The sequence below is a fragment of the Zeus faber genome, assembly GCF_960531495.2.
Source record: "Zeus faber genome assembly, chromosome: 1".
Classification (NCBI taxonomy): domain Eukaryota; kingdom Metazoa; phylum Chordata; class Actinopteri; order Zeiformes; family Zeidae; genus Zeus; species Zeus faber.
This window is the reverse complement of record NC_137193.1, coordinates 23,366,836-23,390,313: the sequence shown is the minus strand read 5'-3', so window position 1 is coordinate 23,390,313 and position 23,478 is coordinate 23,366,836. Positions and strand designations below refer to the sequence as shown.

At 45.3% G+C, this 23,478-nt stretch overlaps 2 protein-coding genes across 5 annotated transcripts in view; both read right to left on the bottom strand.

Annotated features, from left to right (window-relative positions):
* The window catches only part of fabp3 (fatty acid binding protein 3, muscle and heart), a 68,219-nt gene that overhangs the window by 41,155 nt on the left and 3,586 nt on the right, over window positions 1-23,478 (bottom strand). The window lies entirely within an intron of this gene.
* arpp21 (cAMP-regulated phosphoprotein, 21) lies at window positions 582-23,321 on the bottom strand. 4 transcript variants are annotated; one of them, XM_080003802.1, is made up of 20 exons: window positions 23,150-23,321; window positions 9,542-9,707; window positions 8,534-8,693; window positions 8,265-8,297; window positions 7,984-8,067; window positions 7,757-7,856; window positions 7,473-7,611; window positions 6,993-7,130; window positions 6,775-6,874; window positions 5,519-5,611; window positions 5,395-5,432; window positions 5,155-5,211; window positions 4,311-4,498; window positions 4,028-4,168; window positions 3,535-3,656; window positions 2,910-2,984; window positions 2,641-2,793; window positions 2,057-2,147; window positions 1,163-1,263; window positions 582-1,069 (listed from the first exon to the last, which is right to left on the bottom strand). In XM_080003802.1, the coding sequence occupies exons 3-20, from the start codon at window positions 8,681-8,683 to the stop codon at window positions 881-883; spliced, it is 1,992 nt and encodes a 663-aa protein (XP_079859928.1). In that variant the 5' UTR covers window positions 8,684-8,693; window positions 9,542-9,707; window positions 23,150-23,321; the 3' UTR covers window positions 582-880. The 4 variants fall into 4 exon arrangements, with proteins under 4 accessions (XP_079859928.1, XP_079859926.1, XP_079859929.1 ...); XM_080003800.1 differs by lacking the exon at window positions 23,150-23,321 and adding an exon at window positions 12,719-12,815; XM_080003803.1 differs by lacking the exon at window positions 23,150-23,321 and adding an exon at window positions 12,719-12,815 and having other exon boundaries at window positions 1,163-1,245.

Below are 23,478 nucleotides of genomic sequence, written 5' to 3'. Positions count from 1 at the left end.
TCCTCCCGACCTCTCTACTTCCTGTGTTTCTGTGTTTTAACGCTTAATTGTCTCTATGCCAATGGACTCACTCATGATCTCACTATGGCTGTACATGTGCCTTTTATTAAAATTCATGGAACCTGCGTCTCCGCCGCTGCCTCTGCCCGACATTTGTATTGTGTGTGATGTAATGACGTGTAACAAGACAGTTTAGTCGGGGTTCACTATTTCTACATGTGGGACAAAACTATTAACGCGCAAAAATGTACCTGCTTTGGACAGCGACAGGTAGATTTATTATTTAGATGTATTATTTAAATTGCCTCCATACAAGATGAGTGTGCAGTCAGCATTTGGCCCCTCTAGCCAGCAGGCGGCGCCAGAGTCTCTTGGCAGAAATCCTTGCAGGGACCGTCTTCGTGCGGCGCCTACATATACTCATCTTTGTCAAGTATAAACTACAGCCTTCATGCGATATGCTTCCCATAAGGAAACAGAAAAGATCAATTATGCCCAACATCATGCATATTTCATTCCTTGATATTTATCCCCAGCATTACCCATGCATGCAGGAAAAAGGCAATACGCAAAACAAGAGCTTGAATAAAAATGTGACCTGTCAATCCAGTCACAGCACTTTATTCATTTAAATTCAACACAACTTTTTTCATTAAAACAGAATATATATTCAATATAAAACTCTTGTATATAAATTATGCATTCAATACAGCAGCTCTGATAAACAATACTATAGCTTTGGTATGGTGACAGATATATCTTTGTGTGTCTTGAGTGTGTCCTTGCATGCGTGTGAGCGTGCATGAGAGTGGTACAGTATATAGGCAACATCAGGTGGTGTGTGCGTTTATGTAGGAACAGAATTGCATCCATCAGTCCTTCAGTACTGGACCCCCCACACCTGGGCCCCCAGGTTGGTGCAGGTGGGGGCGTGGTAGGTTCCACGGTGGGACGCGGGGGCCACAGGGAGGGGCGGCGCACAGGGCGGCGGCCCCATGCAGCAGTACCCACCCTCACCCCCCGCCGGCGCCATCATACCGCCCTGAGGGAAAGGGACAGACACACCGGCCTGCACAGACACGCGGGAAGAGAGCGAGTCAGGAAGTGAGAGATGAAATAAAACACAGGAGCGACGAAGAGAAGAAGAAAAAATGTGACTCACCTGAAGCAGACCACATTGATGAGACAATGCGGAGCAGCTTCCCAGGACGGTCTGACCCTGGTTCTGGGGGGGCTGCAGGTAGCCTGCCACACACACACACACTATAAGTGTGGTTATATTGGATAAATATGCTGTATGAATCTATATGCATAAGAGAACTGTGTTTAATAATTATTATATAATGTGCATATTAGTGATATATGAAATGAGGTTTCCGTTTTCTGTGTTATGGCAGAAGAATGGTGAACGAGTAAAACAGGCAGAAACACAGAAAAAAATACATTTGTTTAATAATTTCATATATTACTCAATTGAATTCATTGAGCAAGTAGTTTGTTGGACAAACCCATAAGTTGTAACAAATAAGCCACAAATATTTCATTTATAATATTCTATGTCATTATTTAAGTTAATTATTAATAGTATAATCACAGTAGTAATATGGCTGTTGACAGTACGGTTTTGTCATCTCTCAGGAATAATATAATATAATAGTCACTTTCTGTTCCTCATATTGCATACTGAGGTCGTATGGAAGCCTAAAGACGCGTTTGTCTTTCTGTCTCCATGCAAAGGAAGCTCCTCATTCCTTATAAGGTAAAGCTCTCACTCCCTCTTTCTGATGGGTAGAAGCAGCAGGAAAAGAGACCGGTTCACTGTGAGACCCTCAGACTACATCTCTGACAGTGTAACGGCCCCCTTCCCTACTGCCATGCGCGCGTGCACACACGCACATGCACGCACGCACACACACGCGCACTCACGCGCGCGCACGCACACACACACACACACACACACACACACACACACACACACACACACACACACACACACACACACACACACACACACACACACACACACACACACACACACACACACACACACATTTACCTGCAGGCTGTGCGGCCTGGCTGGGGGAGAGAGGCCTGCATGGCTGAGGAGCTGAGGTAGGATATTGACCAGAGTAGTAATACACCGGCACCTGCAGGTAAACATGCACAAGACATGAATATACAAACACGTTTACTTTATTTACTTACTTCAGACTCAAAATTCCTCTTGAACTATAGGAGCTGTTTCAAACACACTCATTAGTCACTTTTCTAAATAATAATAAGGTTATACAAAGGTGTAAAAAGTATGTGTGTAGTATATCGTAATGGAAATCAGGCTCTATAAAGTGACCGTTTGCAGAAGCCGATGCAATTGAATTTCACTTGCATTTTGTGAGCACATGTTGCATAGAATGTTGACATTTGCAAAACTAAGAAGTCAACTTGTGAAGTAAAGAGTAATGTTCGCCATAACCATGGCTTTGAAAAGCATCGCCTTTCTCCGCAGTTTACAGTGAAACATTGTGTTTAGCTGCACCTCATTTCGAAATCCACTGAGATCCTCAGCAGTAACTTTAGATTCCGCATCAAAACACTGTGATGGTGTGATGATAAAAATGGTTGATTTTAAGGTCGTTCTACCTGAGTGGAAGGCTGGCAGTATGTGGGGGGCTGGCTGGACGGGGGGGTGGGGGCGTAGACGTAGCCCTGGGTAGGGGGGTAAAGGGGCGGAGCATCCCCCGCCGACTGACAGCCCACCGCCACGTGGGCGAACTGCGAGGAGAGCTCGTCAACCTGATGCCACACAGAGGAGGTCAGCTCAGAGGCACGCACACACACACACGCACACACACACACACACACACACACACACAATTCTACAACTAACACACAGGGGGTTCAATACATACTGTGGAGTATGGTTGTGATGGTGCAGCGGGCAGCATCTGTGGAGCTGCGTACGAGACGGACGAGAACTGAACCACCTGTAACAGACAGAGGGGCGGAGTCAGTGGGATCCCTTCAAGAGGTTCCATTAGAGAATGTACAATAATGGCTGTTCTGATCATAGTTTCACTGTTATATTCCTAGCTATAGTATAGACAGATATGGAAGTGTGGACTAAATCACATCCAACAATAAAACATCTTCTCAGATTGGGGTCCCAGAGACAGGTTGAGAAAGGTGGACAATCACTGTTCTAGGTCATGTGTGTGTGTGTGTGTTCATGTTTGCAGCATTTGAATATAAACGTAGTTCATCTTCTGTTGAGTTGAGTTTGAAATGGCATCTTTTTATTTTTAATATTTATTCTGGCACTTGTATATCATATGATAAACCTTTTCTCTCCACACAGGGGGTTGGGGTTTCCATTTGCTGCTGTAACAAATATGAGGAACCTTTCAGATTGTGTACCCGATGGTCATCTTGACAGTGACCAAATTCTGTTAATTCAACCAACTACTGAATTATTATTATTAAAACATATTATTAAATAGGTGTTTTGGTGGAAACTGATGTTATGCACTCATGAACCTGCTGCTGCTGCTGCTGCTGAAGAGGAGGAGCTTGGAGGTGAGGGTGGTTCCTGATTGGCTGCTGGCTGTCAGGGCGGATGTACACAACAGGGGTCCCATCCGGGTTCAGGAAGGGCTGCCCTGTAAGGCCAAAGGTCACCTCAGGTTAGACTACAGGCTTAGACTAAGGATGCATTAATGTTTAAGCATACATTGTTAGTGTTAGATATGCCGAATCGTCAAATCTCGTGCCGAGAGCCCAATCAAACATTTCAGAATGAAATCGAGGTTAGCAGATTTTCTGGGAGGGCGGGCGGGGTTTGCTTGTAGAAGCAGAGAGAATATGCATACATGTTTATGTACAACAATTATCCCACTGGGCCCAAATTGTCGACATATCAGTATCAGCTGATAGTCAAATTCAGGCTGTTTCCACGGTGTAAAAGTAGCATTGGTAAATCGTAATGTGTGTGCTCATATGTGTGTCTGCTGTGTTTTTGTGTGTTGTGTACCAGTCTGCGGGTTGACTAAGATGCTCCCGGGTGGGATGCCGTTCTCCAGGATGTTAGCGGCGGGGGGTGGCTCCTCCAAGATGGGGGGAGACGGCGGGTGGGGGGGGCAAGCGGAGGACACTCTGTAGAGAGAGATGGAGCCTGAAGGACAGAGGAGGAAGAAATGGAAGGTGGTGGACGGGAGGGAGAGGAAGAGGAGAAAGAGAGGGAAGAGGCTTAATTAAGGTAGAACAGCTTTTTAACTATATTGAATGATCAGAGTAAAACCCTCTGGGAGCTGCACCTGCAGGGCGGGCGTCCACGCTGAGGTTGGTGTTCTGCCGCCTCTTGGTGACAGGACTCGTCCACTGGTAGGGGGTGTCAGAGTCGGTGCTGCTCCAGGGTCGGGGGTCGTTGCTATAGCGACAGTCTGTTTCGGTGCTGCTCTGCCTGCTGCTGGTCCAGCTGGAGCCAGTGCTACCGCGGCTCCCCCTGCAGGACGCAGGTAGGATTACACCACAGTTTTATTACAGAAGAAAATGCTAAAAGAATAAAAGCAATAATTATTACAGTAAGTTTAAAATTAATATGATCATTTTCACAATATTTAACATAACAGATAGATTTTTTTTTTTTGATTTGCGCTTTTTTGCTTTCCTTTTTATAGAAAGTATACTGTGTATCTACCTATTTGGCACCATTGCCAATTCAATGTTTCTTTTTTTTTTCCTCAGGGAACTTATTTTTTTCTTGGTCCTTCGGAGGGCTTGAAGGTAGAGTGCCATAAAACGATCCTTTGTTGGAAAAGTAGTTATTCTGATGTACTGAAATGAGGATCTGTAACAGTGATACAGATAAAAAAAAGAGGCACTGGCCTTTCAAAATGCTCTAATGCTTCAATTAACTGACAAAAAGTAATTATTTGATTTATTCATTCATTCATTCATTCATTCATTTATCATTGTTAATAAACACCATGGCTATTGGAAAGATTATCCAGTAGTTATTAAAGTGAGTGGAGAAAGATGAAAAACCAGAATAGATTGTTGGTAGTTGAAATGCCCCTCTTCCCACGTCTGAGCCAGCCTGAGACACAGCGGCTGGATTTACACATTAACAGGACAGGATCTGTGGAGACGGAGGCCCACCTGAAGAGTTGCCTTCTCCTCTGGGTCTCAGCATAGGGGTTGTACTCCTCCCCAGCTCTGCGCGCGCGCGCACACATGCACACACACACACACACACACACACACACACACACACACACACACACACACACACACACACACATACATTATATTAATATATGCTGGAGCCCTTGGAATGCTAATCTGCACGTAGTAATGGCTTGTGATGGAACATTGAAGGGAACACCACGTCAAGGGTACCTGGTTTCTGCACGGCCATTCTCCTGACTGCACAGCGGCTGCAACAGCACGGGAGAGGTATTAAATCTTTATGTCCTTCTCTCTATCTATTTCTTGAACTCTCTGTCTATCACTCCGTGCTCACCTCCTGGTTGAAGATGCGCTCCCGTGCTCTCTGGTAATCCTCCTCTCTCTCCTCCATTGACCGGCTCTTCTCCCGTAAGGGATGGAGGCGAGGCTGTAGGATGGGAGGGTTAGAAATAGTTATTGCATTCACTGCAGTCCTCTATACCAGACAGCTTGGGAGTGATCTTGTCCAATTTCCCGCTCTAACAGTTTACTCCTTGTTTGATGTGGACCTGCACATACTGTAAGATACACATCCTCCACTAAGTCTCCATCTAATAAATAAACTACTGCAACATATAAAATAATGGTGGCTTTTTCCTGTTCCATGCAATGGAAATAAAATACTTTTGGCTGTTACAAATTACACTTATCGGGCAGCATCTTTTTTCTAATAAGCATTATATTCTAAAAGATTAAATATTTACATTATGTCATGTAAATATTACATTATACGTCAATACTCCAAAAAAAAATTGTCTAGCATGCAAGCAGACTATCAGAGCAAAGTAGCAGAGTATCAATAAAGCCCTGCAGGGCTGGAACCCCATTGTTTTTGCTCGAATGTTATTATTCATCTCGGCATTTTTGTTCTAAAAGTATCTGAAACACTGCAACCGCAGTACACACAGACATGGTTGAGGCCTTGGTGGAACCGGGACCTTGTTGTTTGAGGTTGATCAATATCAATGTACAGTGAAAACACATTTATTGGAAGTTGTAGAACATGGGAGCGACTTAATTAATTTGAGGGAGGAGGATTGTGACATCATCATCCAAAGTTACAAGCGTCGTCTCTCAGAAGTCATTCGCATCCACTTGTGAAGCCTTGTGAACTGCATAGCGTTTGCTACGCGTAGACAGACAACCCGAGCCAATGCTGCGTTAAATGGAAACTCTGAAAACTGTAACTTGTGCCGCGTTTCACAAAACCCTGACGACTATAATGTTATGGAAAATGTAGTTATGTATCAATATGTTCAACTGGTCTAACATTTGAGATGGAAGAATTGGGAAATTTGGAATTGGTGTCGATATAAAACGATGTGTTTTACGGAACATCAGAAACATGTAATACGCACCCAATACCACTAAACTGGACCCTGTGAATTGCTGTCTGCAGTTATATTTATTATTATTATTATTATTATTATTATTATTATTATTATTATTATTATTATTATTATTATTATTATCATTATTATTATTATTATCATTATTATTATTATTATTATATCATTGTATTATCTTGTTATAAATAAAAAAGGCTCAGACCTGATCATCTGAGCTGTTGTCTCTCTTCAGAATAGCTTTCCACTGCTGGATCTCCTCTGTCTTCTCCTCGTGTATCTGGTCGAGGAAGCGTTGCTCCGGTCTGATGGCAAGTAAACCAGAAGTGCGCATTTCAGTTCTATTCCCGCTGATACTCCCTCTGAAACATTTAGGGGTCTCAACTTTACTGGCACACGGGCGCGCGGACAAGATGCGCTTACATGCGGGTGCTGCTGGTCCTGTTGATGATGACAGCCTTGCCAGTCTGGTCCACGTTGTGTTCCATGCCAAAGTAGGCTGCCACCCGATGGACCAGCATGCGGTGGTATGATGACATGTGGGGAAACTTCTTAAAGGGACTGGGGGTGCAGGGAAACAGAGAGAGGAGGTCAGTAATAATTTTGAACTCCAACCCATATTCAGTAACCGTTACCCCAAAAGGAGCCATCTAACCCCAACTGACCTGACGAGGATTACTGAGCTGGACACGACAGTTATTTGCATTAGTAATAAGCTAAGCCATTCGCATTTAGCATGTAACCAGGTTTGCTATTTCTTCCCACACACTAATGCATAGTTACAGTATAAGCTGAATCACTTACCATGTATTTACACTCACACCAACACACATACACAACCGCGCACCTGTGAGCACGCACACACACACACACACACACACACACACACACACACACACACACCTGTTGCCGGTGATGAAGTCGATCATGTCCTGCTCCAGTTTGAGCAGGGTCATCCGGTCTCTTGGGTTACTGTTCAGTGTCTCCAAGATGAACTGCTGCAGGTCGATGCCGGTGGAGTCTGTATACTCCACACCAGAGTCTGGGTGGTTGGGCACAATACACACAACACCTCAGAATCACTGAACACCAGTTGAACGACGTCCTCATAACGTGTGGCTCTTAATGCCATGATGCAAGACAATACAGTTTGATTGAAAACACAATAGACACACCCACAGACAGACCTTTGGATAATGAAGGCTCCTTTGGGTCTTCGCTCTTCTCTTGCTCTTCCTCCTTACAGGGAGTGATCTCATCATCATGGTAACTGGATGAGATGTGTGCCTGAGATTGAAGAAGAAAGAAGAAAAGTAGATACATTTCATGATAGAATTTGAGGTGTGTGTGTGTGTGTGTGTGTGCGTGTGTGTGTGCGTGTGTGTATGTGTGTGTGTGTGTGTGTATATTATACCTGACTGTCTTTGGTACAGTTCCCAGGTGCGAGTAGGGAGGATTCTTCACAAACTGCCATGCTACGTACCAACTTTCCTTTGGGCTGAAACACATACACACACGCACACACACACACACACACACACACACACACACACACACACACACACACACACACACACACACACACACACACACACACACACACACACACAGTATATAAACTCACTCAGAATACACACGGTCAATATTCTATAGGATGGTACATTGTTTCATAGGACAGAATGTACTTTTGCTTACCTTTACTTTCTTCTTTGGCTGTTCCTGAACACACTGTGCAAGACAAACAAAACAATTCATTATACATTTGTGTGTGTGTGTGTGTGTGTGTGTGTGTGTATGTGTGTGTGTGTGTGTGTGTGTGTGTGCGTGCGTGCGTGCGTGCGTGCGTGCGTGCGTGTGTGTACACTGATTGTGTGTGGCTGGTTGGAGAGATTTGACAAGAGAGAGTCATTAATAATGTACGCTGAAGTTAGAACAGCCTGCTGAAGGTAAAGTGACACTCTTACTGGCTGCTCCAGTTTCCTGTTGTCATGGTGACCCTCCTCCTCATTCTGATTGGTGCAGGGGGGCAGAAATGGCGAGGAGGCAGGCCGAGTGGCAGCACATGACATCAGGGGAGGGGTTTGTGGAAGAATGTCTATATTTCCTGGGTCCATTTCAGTTATTCTTCAAGACAACACACACAAATGTGCATACATTTGAGTACACACTTTACGCACATGATGGATGCATATGTTTATGTTGCTTTTGTGTATGGAAGGAATTCTGACTCCTAATTCACAGATATATAGATATATACATAATAAAAATATAAATTGAAAAACGAATAAATACTACAATCTGCAAATCTTGTGTTGTGACACGCATCACACACATCACATCAGGGGAGGGAAGGGGGATTGGAGCGGATGCACGAAGTGGATCATGGAGTGGAGTGGACTCTCACTGTGTGGGACAAAATTAGAAACTACATTATAAACAATAATTGTAAAGTTATTGAAATAAAAATCATGTTGGCTGGTGTAACCAGGCACAAACTTGGCACTTGGTGAAACGTCCCAATATCTGCCACAGTGAGATCCACCCCAGGATCCACGCCGTGCATCCACTGCAACCTCCCCTTCCTTCTGTCCGATGTGATACGCGTGTCACAAAACACAAATACAAATGCAGATGGATCCACACATGAATCAACCATTTAAATGAGTGTTTAAAGGGTTTTAAAGTTGTATGCAATGAAAACATACGAGAATATATTTAATCACAAATAAATTATACTACATTTGTAAAATGTCTTACCCAACACAAGTAATACTTGATTCATTTGTGGATGGAGAAATATATTCACTCCGTTTTTTGCATTAAAAACCTTGATACAGATTTGTAGATTGTAGTATTAATTCCTATTTTTGTTTTAATTTGTTTTATTTATTTTATATATATTCATATATTTGTGAATTGTGACAATTCCTTCCATAAAAGTGAATGTTTCTGTGAGTGTTTGCGCCCCATACCTGTGTGAACGTTCTTTACAGTTTGAGAGCCTCACAGGTGAATGATGAGGTCATATATGCCATGTTCCCACTGGGAAGGAAGATACGCAATTATCCTCTGCAGTCGCCCCCCTCTCCCTCCGTCTCCTCTCCCTGCAGGAGCTTCAGTGGTGGACGGGAACACAGGCTGCAGGGGGAGAGAAAACCCACAAAAACATTGAAGGAGCAACACACATGCGCCACACACCAACCCCACACACAGGTAGGGGCAACAGTTGTCGGAGCTAATAAACATAGATGTTACAAATGGCGTCAGGTAGCTAAGCTTTTTGGTGTGTGAGCGTGAGCGTGCGTGTGCATGTGTGTCCCGACATTTCTGCCTGGACGAACAGTTTAATGCCTCTAAAAATATATTACAATAAATGTGCATCTGTTCTGTAACATGTAAACCTTTGCTCAGATGCGTCACTGGCATGTTTATATGTACAGAACAGAGAGTGCGTGGTTCCGGGTTGTGTACATCTTAAGTGTGTGTGTGTGTGTGTGTGTATGTGTATGTGTATGTGTATGTGTGCGTCCAAAAGCTTTTCTTAGAAACAGCAGCTGTAGCAAGCATCATTCGATCCGCCGACAGCCATATTCCCAGAATGCCAGGCTGAGCCCCTGATCCTAGTGCTGATAATAGTGCAGAGACCAAAGGCGTATGCGTGTGCACGCACACACACACACACACACACATACACACACACGTAAAACGCATGAAAGAGGAAGTGGCATTCCATCGTGATCAACAAAGGAGCAACTGCACCCAGTCCTAGGAACATTCTACTGTAACACAGGACTCGAGGGGACGCTTATTCCTGTAACACAGAGGACGGGGGAACCAGCAACTGTTACAGTCGTGGGGCCGCAAAAGAAGAGCATGCTACTTCCAATAACACCAGAGATAAGAGTTATTTAAAGAAGTCTTGCACCATTCCAGCACACAGGCATCCCAAGCGCTGTTCATTAGGCAAGTCCACAAAATGCTTGATGAAGCATGGTGCTAAGAGATCTAAAAGCGTCTTATGGCCAGATTTAAAATTTGTTTTGGATCGCCCTTTGAAGCGGAGGTCTTCCTACTACTCTGTAGCGTTGCATGCTGTGAAGCTGTACAAACAGTGTTTACTGCTGTGCTGAAATTTCGTACCACTGACCCCTCCAGCAACATAAGAACAGAGAGTAGAGTGGAAAGACAGAACAAGAAAAGAAAAAAGATTGTCTCGGACGCCAACGGGGAGACGGTTTTGGAGGATTAAAAGGTGAACCGGGGTGATGGTGGTGGAGAGAGAGAGAGAGAGAGAGAGAGAGAGAAGGTAGTCATGGGTGATAGGGAGCACTGCGGCATGGCTTTGGGTCTCAGGGCTTCGTAGCAGTCAGTCTGTGAAGACGCGATTTGAGCAGCGTGGCCGGATTTTGAGCTGAGCGCTGCAGAAGCAGCAGTGCCGCCCGGGGAGAAGGTGTGACACGATCATTAGTGTTTGACGGATGGCGACGGGACGCGGGGAGCGCCAGCACCCGCTACATCACCATCCATCTGCCGGCCTCCCCGAAGCCTCCAAGTCTCAGAGCCACTGACTCTCCAGGACACCTTTCTTCTCTGGCCAAGAGCTGCCTTCCTCAACCCCAGTGGCACACAGGCAGCCCGCAGTGGAAATGACCCAAAACCCTGCTTTAGATGGCCACGCTCAGCTAAGTAGGTTATATAAAGTTTCTATGAATAATATGATCCGCCTCTTTGCGTGCCAGCAGTCCAGTAATGATGTTGTAAGTCATGTTCAAAATCTGACACATACACATACACAGACACCGACAATCACAGTATCGTAAATCCATTTTCGAAGATCCAACCAAACTAGGTCAAATTTCCTTTATTTGGGTGGAATACAAATTATTCACAACAGTTACTGTCATTGACTTTTGGACAATGACTGACGAGCATCCGTTGCGTCTTCAGACAATGTTTTTTCAGTATTGTTTACAGTCAATATAACACAAGAAAATAGCCCAGCCTGTGATCAGGCGGAGGGTTGGTTTTGAAGACTAGAGGAGTGCCATGGACTATGAGGCACCTGGCCCAAATAATGGGATCCACCTCAGCTAACAACGGTGGGCAGGATACCCAGATGCCTCGTTCCCGCCCCGTGGGACCCGTGGGGGCAAGTTGTGCGTGTGTTGTTGCTGAGAAACAAAGTGAGTGTGTCGCGTTACAGTGCCTTGACCAAGCCGACACTCCAGCTATTTTTACCCTGAATGAAAGGACCTTCTGGCTTGTCCACGCCGTCACCCAGGGGTGCACCGAGATGGCTGACGGCAAACCAATCACACGGACTGAACTTAATGCGAAACAAATACTACATAGTTAGGGAAAAGGGTTGAAACAAGGAGGTGGGGGTGGCGGATGGGTGGTGTGGTTTATATGAATTCCCATGAGGAACGACGCGCAAGATATATTGTGCTGCTACATCTGGGGTAAAAGCTGCGTATTGTTTTGTTGGTTTTGCTTTTATAAATATTAAAAAAACAAGTCCTCAAATAGAAACAAGTGCTATAACAATGCTGTAAAAAAAAAAAAAAATCCAATTAAGGGTCAATAAAGGATAATGACATGAAGTTGTTACACGCCAACATAATATATATCATCACGACATATATATGAAAAAATTAAAATTAATAAAGAACATATCCCAGCTACACATGCCAGCCATACTAGTCCTTATTCTAGACCCGAGGCAAATTTACCAGGTTTTTCAGAGGAATCCCACTAAAAGATTAACCCTCCAATATTCCATTTACCGTATAGGATGGGGAGTTGGAGTGAGGTTGTGTGGGTTTGGACAATGACTCCACAGCAGCTCCGAGTGATTGTCCAGTTCGACCGAAAAGCATCAGAGCAACAACGCTACATGCAGCGTGATCCGGCGGCGGCGGCGGCGGCGGCGACGTTGAGGAAATGTCCGTTAATGTCCAAATCAGCTCCGACCACGTCGACACCGCAGCGCGTTCCCGTGGTGCTTTCCACCCGACGCCCGCGGGAGGAAGCGGACACGCAGGACGACGACGACGACGACAGCAACAACAACAACAACAACAACAACAATAACAGCAGCAACAGCAACAGCGCAGCGGGGGAGCGGACGAGCGGCTCCGGTGTCTTACCGTGGGATGTGGGACCCGGTGAGGTGTGGATAGTCCCGATACGGATCCCGGTGTCGGCGTAACTGTCTGAGGGACAACCGTCCCTCCCTCTGCTTTATGCGCTCGCTCTCTCCCCCGTCCCCCCCCCCTCTCTCTCTCTCTCCCCCTCTCTCTCACCCTGTCTCCCTCACCCACCCCTCACTGCCCCTCCCCCCCTCTAGCCCAGCGTGTGATCAGGCTGAGGGTTGAGTCGAGGACCCCGTGGTGCCAAGCTGCTGCTGTAGGGGGTTGCAACGGACTTTGAGGCACCTGGCCCACGTAATGGACCCACCACCGCCAGCAACGGACCCACCGGGCATCTGGGTATCCGGCCCGCCGGCGTTGGCTCTCTCCCTCCCCCGCCGCCCCCTCACCCTCTCTCCTCTCTCCCTCTCTCTCTCTCGACGTTGTGGGAGAGAGAGAGAGAGAGGAGGAAAATTGAAAAACAACAGCGATTTTGGTAACAAGCTTCATGTCTGGAATACCACCAATGTTTTTTATTAGTTACTGTGTAAAACTATACAACCGTCCGCTTCGTGCCACTTAAAAATGACAGAACATGTTGATATTGTTTAGACTGTCTCCCAGCATGTCCTCCGATCTGTCAGTGAAAACAGGCAGTTAAAAGGTATACAAATGTTTTTTTTTGTTATAGTTGTCCCACATGAATAACTTCAAATAAAATAGAAATGTGAGCTACGGCTGCAATTGTTGAACTAGGTGAGTGGGAGGTAGTGTTTCTGTTTCTGTTTGTATTGAAAACGGCTCTTGATCAATAAGCAGCGGCTGACGTGGCAGCAGTGGATTAACACTGATGTAATGATGGGTGGATGGATGTAATGATGTAATGATGGATGGATGGATGTCATGATGGATGGATGGATGGATGTAATGATGGATGGATGGATGTAATGATGGATGAATGGATGTAATGATGGATGGATGGATGTAATGATGGGTGGATGGATGTAATGATGGGTGGATGGATGTAATGATGGGTGGATGGATGTAATGATGTAATGATGGATGGATGGATGTAATGATGGATGGATGGATGTAATGATGGATGGAATGATGGGTGGATGGATGTAATGATGGATGGATGGATGGATGTAATGATGGGTGGATGGATGTAATGATGGATGGATGTAATGATGGATGGATGGATGCAATGATGGGTGGATGGATGTAATGATGTAATGATGGATGGATGGATGTAATTATGGATGGATGGATGTAATGATGGGTGGATGGATGTAATGATGGGTGGATGGATGTAATGATGGATGTAATGATGTAATGATGGATGGATGGATGTAATGATGGGTGGATGGATGTCATAATGGATGGATGGATGGATGTAATGATGGATGGATGGATGTAATGATGGATGAATGGATGTAATGATGGATGGATGGATGTAATGATGGGTGGATGGATGTAATGATGGGTGGATGGATGTAATGATGGGTGGATGGATGTAATGATGTAATGATGGATGGATGGATGTAATGATGGATGGATGGATGTAATGATGGATGGAATGATGGGTGGATGGATGTAATGATGGATGGATGGATGTAATGATGGGTGGATGGATGTAATGATGGATGGATGTAATGATGGATGGATGGATGCAATGATGGGTGGATGGATGTAATGATGTAATGATGGATGGATGGATGTAATTATGGATGGATGGATGTAATGATGGGTGGATGGATGTAATGATGGGTGGATGGATGTAATGATGGATGTAATGATGTAATGATGGATGGATGGATGTAATGATGGGTGGATGGATGTAATGATGGGTGGATGGATGTAATGATGGATGTAATGATGTAATGATGGATGTAATGATGTAATGATGGATGGATGGATGTAATGATTGATGGATGGATGTCATGATGGGTGGATGGATGTAATGATGGGTGGATGGATGTAATGATGGATGTAATGATGTAATGATGGATGGAAGTAATGATGTAATGATGGGTGGATGGATGTAATGATGTAATGATGAATGAATGGATGTTATGATGGATGCGTGGATGTAATGATGGATGGAATGGATTAAATAATGGATGTAATGATGTAATGATGGATGGATGATGTAATGATAGGTGGAATGGATCTAATGATGGATGGAATGGTTGTAATAATGGATGTAATGATGGATGGAATGGATGTTATGATGGGTGGATGGATGTAACGATGGATGGATGGATGCAATGATGGATTGATGGATGGAATGATGGATGGATGGCAAGGTTTCGGGTTGTCATGGCGCATGCCCGACACTCGCTGTGTCGCTGTGTTTCCCGGTTGCGCCTGCACGCAGCTGTCCTGTCAGGAAGTGAGCGGATGAGCGTTTGTTTACCTTACAGACAAGGTGGAATATCACAATACTTAGAGAGTGGCTGTTGGCATTTTGCAACGATATTTAATATACGCACAATAAAAAGCATAATTTATTAGTAAATAAGTAATAATACAACTAAAAAACAATCTCGCATCCAGATAAGGTCACTGAGCCTTTTTTTAAATACGACAAACATTACAGAGAACGTCACAAACATTTATAGCAAGCATCCAAGATACGATACCTTCACGCATTAAAGATTATATAAAAAAAAATCGACAACAAAACGAAACAAAACAGAAACATTCAAGCCCCTCCATGTCTTCAAAGATTTGCATGCTAAGTAAAAGTATTTTAGTTCATTTTTTTTTGTAAATGTTCCAGACTTTTGCGCGTCCGAGTGCATATAAAGGCTGCGGTCGATCCACCGCGCTGTGTGAGTCCTGCACAGTTACATCACTTCCAGGACTCCCAACTGGGACAGGGCCGTGCACTCCTCTGGGCCCACGCACACCATTCCACTCCTCTCCAGCGCCATGCACCTCCTCCACCGCGGCTGTTTGTACGCACCGCCGAGGACGTTGAGCGAGAGACACGCCGGGCGACATCTCTGCCAGTCAGACTCATAAATATTAACAAGGTCATATGAATATTCAGACTCGGCCTATATGAATATTTAATGTGTGACGGAACGTTCTTGGAGTATAAGTCAAGCGGTGGCCAGACAGCTGCAGACAGGCGTCAGATAAATAGGCCTTCATCGCCCAGGGCCCAACGAAAGGCCCCGCCTTCTCTCTGTCCTTTCATTCCTGCCCTTTCACTTTGATTGGCAAGCTTCTTTGACTAAAGATCATCTCAAAAGATGCCTGTTGCTCATATTGCGTCCATATGGAACAGAACACTTAAAAGTATAACTTCTGTATGAAAAAGAGGGTTGGTTATTTCAGAGTTGTTTAAAGGGGAACTGTTATGCTCCCTTTCAACAATTGAATATTGGTTTCTTTTGAAGATTTTTTATGAAAATAAGCGAGCTTCATTTTCATTTCATAATGTCACCATGGCTCACTGGTTAGCAATGTTGCCTCACAGCCAGAAGGCCCTGGTTCCAATCCCAGGTCCTTCCTGTGTGGAGTTTGCATGTGTTCCCTGTGTGCTCTGGTTTTCTCCCTCCATCAAACAACATGTATGTGTTGGTGCTCCTGGCAAAGAGCTAGTGCTGGTCCCCAGGCGCCGCACCTCAGCTGTCCACTGCCCCTTTTTCTTCAGATGAAAACGGATGGAGTTACTCGCAGTACCATTACAATCCTCTTACGTCAGAATTTAGCTTGGTGCGACATTTTAACGCAAGCCATTGTTTACGTGAAAAGGTAATACAGTATGTGAAAAGTTGCATTTTATAGCTATCTGCAAACGCAAGTTATGGAAGTGTGCCCTCAGACCGTCCTAGAATGAGAGGCTGCTTATTTGCATTTGCTAAAGCTGGCAATTCTACGAGCGAGTTAGATGATAGCATTTCAAATATGTAAACAAATAAATAATAAGTAGGAGTATAATACCACGTAAATAGGTGATTTCATTTGCTTTGATGTCATTCATTGCTTTGAATAAGTGAGTGAAAATTCTTCAATTTGGAATTTCCCAGCCACAGAAGAAAGATAGAAGACAAAGAGGAAACCAAGAATGATTAACTCCCTCCTAAAACGAGTAATCGTGACAATTTTCTGCTTTCTTTCTTCTTGTGCTGTCACATCATTTTGCAAGCTTACTCTGATAGACGATATTCATTACCATCACGGGGGAAACACATCTCTGTACCAAAGGGGCCTGACAGGTAGTACAAAACATGATAGGGGAGTCACAAATATATATAAAAAATATATAATGTATACATATATATATATGTGTGCGTGTGCGTGTGTGTGCGTGTGTATGTGTGTGTGTGTGGGTGTGGGTGTGTGTGGGTGTGTTTTTATGTGTGTGTGTGGTGGGGGGGACATCTCCCTGAGTTGTATTATGGTAGAAATCCAAATCAAACAGGTGGGGTAATATGGCTGTATAAACATCCAGCAAACTCGGCTCGCCGGTGCATTGAAGGGGCATGAAAATGGAGAAAGCGATTGATATTTATTTTCGGCTGGATGAGAACGGCACTTCGGCCTTCCGCAAAGTGAAAGGCAGCCTCCTGGAAGTATCCGAGATGCATTTGTGCCGCTCCACCGACGAGCACCAAACAGGCTGAATAAACGCAGCCTCCCACGCCCGTGGAGCCGGAACTGCACCAGGGAGCGCTCCGAGCGTCGAGATGTGTCGAGATGTACAGAACGACAGGTGTAGGTTTGAAGTTCCAGCACCTGTTTCAAGTAACAGACCTCTGCTGCACGCCGGCGCTGCGGGTTTGTGGTCTAAACGGAAATTCTAAAGGGTGATGATCCGTCACACCAGCTTCCTTTAACAACCCTCTGTGTGTCTTTAAAGTCTTCTCTCTGGCTTATTAAATCTTCCTCCGCGTGTTGTTTTCCGAGCGTGACTTTGACGAGTCTTCAGAGACGCACGCGTCGAATGGAATGACAATGAACTTGGGTTCTCTTTGTTCTACACGGGCACAAACAAGGAAAAGCTTTGTAGTACAGAAAGTTTTTGGAGAGCTATCTTTTTATTTGTGCTTTGAGAAGAGGCGCTCATATCTTCCTCGCCTTCTTACCCATAATTTAGCCTGACATGCCGAGATGTAGGACGAACGGTCACAGCATCAAGATGGATGCCTTCCTCGTACATGGGGTTCAATAGACATTTGCATTTGAAAGATAAATGGCTGCGGTGGATGAGAGAGGGATCACAGTGTGGCGCCGCGGACAATCTCGGCCCACGGGCTTCAGGGGACAAGATCCCTTACTAATTATCTATTAAGGAATAGTGTCTTTAATAGCCTGACAGGGTCACGCAACCTCCCCGGGCTCTTATAGGGAGTTCGAATAACTGAGGTTCGGGAGAAGAGACCACACTTGCTTCCATCCTGCTACCAATATACACTTTGCATATATATATATATATATGCTGTATATTCACAGTATATACCTGTCAGATCCATCTGACATTCAGCTGTTCCGCTTTTTGCTCCCCACCACCTCCCCAGCTCCACCTCTCTCGCTTTCTCTCTCCCGTCCGTCTCCATTTCTGAGGAACCACCGGAAGGATCTGAATGGCCGAAGCCCCGACGACTCCCTCCCCCATCCAGAGTCAAGACTCCCGGTGGTCCATCTTTCAGTCAGTCATGCATCATTCCTTTGCCATCATCACCATCGCCTTATCTTCATTCCATCAATCCATATTTTTTGCTTCCCATCCTCAATGAAACCAACAAACCCAGTCGTTTTTTCGTCATGGTGTGTTGATGAGCCGGTGAAATTCTATTATATCAGCCAGGCTCCTGACGAGACGTTGGGCTGTCAGCCTATTCAGCTGACAGCCCAACCCCAAAATCCAACTTTGCTCTCTCATTATTTTGCCTCCATGTTACAGAAGTCTTACAAAACACCTACAAGCGTCCAAGAAATCCAATTTATTTGGAAATGGGCGAATGAAAGTGCGTGTAAATGTGTCGTTGTGAAAGCGAGCCGTGTGGGTTTATGAAAGAGTTCCTTTAAAGACAGTTCTCTCGGCCGTGGGCGTCATGACCATAAGCTTAGTCGCTCTGCTATTTTTATTTGTTCCTAATGAGGTGAGATTGCTCTCCGCCATAGCAACAGTCTCTATGGATACCAATGCTCTTGGATACAAGCTCACTGTGGCGTGGGGATGGTGTGGTTTGAGCAGCCACACCTGACCTGGATCTTGGTAATAAGGGCCCAGGATCAGAGTGGCTGCCTACCTGTTGCTCGTTGGTTGGTCTAACGAGAAACAGGTAAAACCTCCATCCCCACACACACCCAGGAGAGAGGAGCCCTGTCATGACACATCTCCATCTGCTCTTGGGCTCATTCCAACTAGCACACTCTCGACAATAAACCGTTTGTCTACAACCCCGTCTTCTGTGCCGGAGGGTCCTGAACACACCACTTGGGTGGCGCGTGGTAGGCGAAACTGCCACACTCACATTCTGTTTTGAATGTCCTATTATATGGCCTGTGCCTTCCCCCGTGTATCCCTAACCTAATTAATTTAGAATCAGAGCCTTTCATTCTTAGGGAACGGAAGGTAAACGTTCTCAATTAAATTTGAAGTCCTGAGGAGTGGCACAACTTTAAATCTCACATACTGATTAGCGGCGGGCGGATTCATTTCACACTACACAACCGATCAATGGCGATGCAATTAGGTCGGACGCACGTCTCGGCCGTTCAAAAGCGAGACGTCTGCAGGTGCTGTGATCGCCTGATATGAAAGACAAACACACGGCACCAGACACCGCATCTGTGATCGGACCGACTGCTGTGCCACTGATCACACATTTTGGGCAGAGGAAGAGCGCGGAGACGCCGAGCGGCATTCATTAGAGCGGTTCTCTGCGATTGGGGTCACGCAGGTGCTTGAGATGCACCGTCTCATTTCCTGCCACAGAGCCACACGACTAGCAGACTGTAAGAGAGAGAGGGAGAGAGAGCAGTGGAGAAAGAGTGTCTGAGCCATTGTGTTTACAGTGGCTCGTTCCTCATTTCAAACGTTACATTCTCTCCGCTGATGATTCACATTATGCGCGTCACGCACGCACGCACATACACATACACATACACATACACATACACACAACAGGTGTGTGGGAGTGTTGTGGCCAGTTATGACAGCCCTAGCCTCTCACCCTGTGTCTGTTGTGACTCAGAGTCGGTGAGATCAAAAGAGACAGACAGAGAGAGAGAGAGAGAGAGAGATGTGACAGAGGGGAAGAGGAGCTCAGGGGCTCTGGGGGGCTGAAATAACTTGCGTGTAGAAGTAAATACCGCCATTAATACTATGTTAAGAGCTTGCATTGGCTTCTGCTGTCTGCTACAGTTTGCCCGTCGGGCCGCGGTCCAGAGAAAGCAGGTGGCACCAATGACGTCTGTCTTTTTCCTGGCAACACACACACACACACACACACACACACACACACACACACACACACACACACACACACACACACACACACACACACACACACACACACACACACACACACACACACACACACACCTTTCTGTGTACGCTGATGTCAGCCCCACTAGATTGTACCGTGAAAGAAAATTCACTTAACCTATCTGATGATCTCACCGTCCTATTTTGCTGGTATAAGTGCCCGCCTGACAAACGCAACACACATACGCGTGTGTAGAGGGACTGGATTATACGAGAGGAGTAGCTGAACTATATGTGAGCACTATGCACTAAAAAGGGAACAAGGAATGGCATGTTTGCACATTTCAACCTCCTCGTCCTCCAAGCGCCCACTGCCACGCAGGTCACACACACAGTCGATACAACGCCACATGCGTCGCCCATCAGGCAGCACAAAACATCTCAGTGCAGGAAAACTGTGCTTGGTTTTCTATTCAGAAACTGGTGAAACACCTACACATGGAGAGGGAGAGAGAGAGAGAGAGAGAGAGAGAGAGAGAGAGAGAGAGAGAGAGAGAGAGAGAGAGAGAGAGAGAGAGAGAGTGTGTGTGTGTGTGTGTTGGGAACAACGACCGCATGGGCTGCCATGCAAAGCGGTCCTTTGCCTTGTGTGTGCGTGTTCTTTTAATATCATTTTTGCACCACCAACATGCCAAATCACTGCACTTCAGATCATATTTTCAACCTACACAGGCTAATTGGCAATCACGGCCAGGATCGGTCCGGCATCCATACAATTACAGTCAACCAAAAATGATAATACAACTCAAAGTAAACTACGTCACCCATTGGCACAAACAAACAAAAGCACAAAGCAAAATGCAGCGCTATCTGACCCTAAAAAGACAGTACACGGTGGCAGATTACTTGACCACGGTGACCGACACCACACTCAGAACCACCTTGACCAAGTATAGATTCAGCGAGCACAGTCTGGCCATCGAGCCTGTGCGGATTGTAGCCTCAGTTTCCTGTTCTTAGCTGACAGAAGTGGCATCCGGTGTGGTCTTGTGCTGCTGTAGCCCATCTGCTTCAAGGTTCGACGTGTTGTTCAGAGATGGTATCCTGCATACCTTGGTTGTAACGAGTAGTTATTTTAGTTACTGTTGCCTTTATCGTCTCAAACCATTCTCCTCTGACATCAACAAGGCAATTTCGTCCACACAACTGCCGTTCACTGGATATTTTCTCTTTTTCGGACCATTCTCTGTAAACCCTATAGATGGTTGTGGGTGAAAATCCCAGTAGGTCAGCAGTTTCTGAAATAAGTCAGACCAGCCCATCTGGCACCAACAACCATACCACGTTCAAAGTTACTTAAATTCCCTTTGTTCCCCATTCTGACGCTCGGTTTGAACTTCAGCAAGTTATCCTCACCATGTCTACATGCATAAATGCAATGAGTTGCTGCCATGTAATTGATTAGCTATTTGTGTTAACAAGCAATTGACAATGTGTTCCTAATAAAGTGGCCAGTGAGTGTGTGTGCCTATTGTACTATGACAGAGTACTTAATAATATTATGTACTGTGGGTTACTGTATTGGTTTTAGGAGCTTATTCAGGCATTTTCCCTCACCAACATAGATATTGGAACCAGGAGAAGTTTAAAAGGCTCATAGATATGGAAGACTACTGCACCAATAATACATTCAATGGCATAACAAAATTTCCAATGTACTGTATTGTGGTGTATAGACCAGATGGAAGGCAGAGCTTATCCTTAGTTCTCTCCCCTTTCCACATCCAGATATGGGTTGCAGTGACACAATGATGATGAATCATTCCTGGCAGATATATTAAATATTGATTACCACTGATGTCTTTACTTTACGCAGGTATCAGGGCTGGACGCCAAAAATAATTTCCCTAACAGTTGGTCCCTGTTGCACAAAGATAGGGACAAGAAAGAAATGAGAACATCGGAAGCGGCGTGAGCGACTGTGTGTATATGTGTGTGTCTTATGTGTTTTGAGTTTGTGAGCAGGTAATTAGTGTACAGATAATTAATACCTGTCACCAAACCACTCCCGTTATTGCATTTCCGACCAATTATAATGTGACACTCCCCTGGTGGAGCCTGTCTTGTTCAAATTAAGAACCAGAGATGTGCAGACACCTCTGATGAACGCATCCAGGGATCCAATTGGCTCTGACAGCAATTTGATGCTACAGGATGAACAAGAGATGGAGAGAGCGAGAGAGCAAAAGGGGGGGGTGATGTGTTTGTGCAGCACACAACTTGCAGTGGGAAATATGAGTTGTTAGATCTCATTAAGAAGTGAAACTTTTCGTACATAACTCTCCAACAGCCGCACGCACGGGCCCTGGACACGCAAATCATCTCGTGACCATTATGAGCAGAGAACAGTGAGCGGTGGAGACACGTCCCTGCCAACAATTTGTGGCCAAGACAGCAGGCACAGACGGGTAGCAAGAGAAAGACAGATGAACCGAGAGAGAGAGAGAGGGGAAAAAAATGATAGTAAAAGAGAAAAAGGAGCTCAGGATGGAGACAGGAGGAAAGCAGGAGCAGCTTTGGGAAACCAGACAATGGTGAGGATGAAGAGAACTTGAAGCGAAATGAAACTCCATGTTTCAGAAAGTATTCACTCTTTGCTTCTTTAAGCGAAGCAGACAGAAAGTGGGGAAGACTGAGACAGAGAGAGTGATGGATGTAAGCAGGGGACCAGCCGCTCTCTGCCAACATCCCCATGCATCCTCCCAGAGACCATACTGCGTCACCATCTGCCTCCCTGCAAAACAGCCACCATCTCTCACACACACACACACACACACACACACACACACACACACACACACACACACACACACACACACACACACACACACACACACACACACACACACACACACCGCATGCGTAATGCAGAATCATTAGTCTCTTTACACTGAATAAATATCGGTGGATGAAATCTGTCTGAGGAGAAATCACATCACCTGTGGGGAAATATGATTGGATGAGATCGTGCCCCAGTGGAAACCTCATTTGCATGTCAATGAAATGGATCTGCCCCATCCGACGTTCGGGAGGTCAAAGAATCCTCAGTCAGTCGGGATGGAACGACTCCCAATCACTGATCGGCCCAATGAAACAACTGTGGCCTCGGGTGAAATGACAACGCTGCCCTGCCTGGGAGCTGCATGAGGGCCCCCTGCTGGCCGGATGGGGAAAAATAAAATAAAAAGGTTCTTACCGTTGGGACACTTGCAATGGTAAAAGGGAGCGTTCTGATTGTGATTTAAAACATTTTTCCTTGTGATACATC

Coding starts and splice junctions, on each gene's coding strand:
- arpp21 (XM_080003802.1), bottom strand. CDS start 8,683: ATGGACCCAGGAAATATAGACATTCTTCCACAAACCCCTCCCCTGATG. Junction 8,068..8,264: donor AGCCAAAGAAGAAAGTAAAG/GTAAGCAAAAGT, acceptor TATGTGTTTCAG/CCCAAAGGAAAGTTGGTACG. Junction 7,612..7,756: donor GGAGCCTTCATTATCCAAAG/GTCTGTCTGTGG, acceptor CCAACCACCCAG/ACTCTGGTGTGGAGTATACA.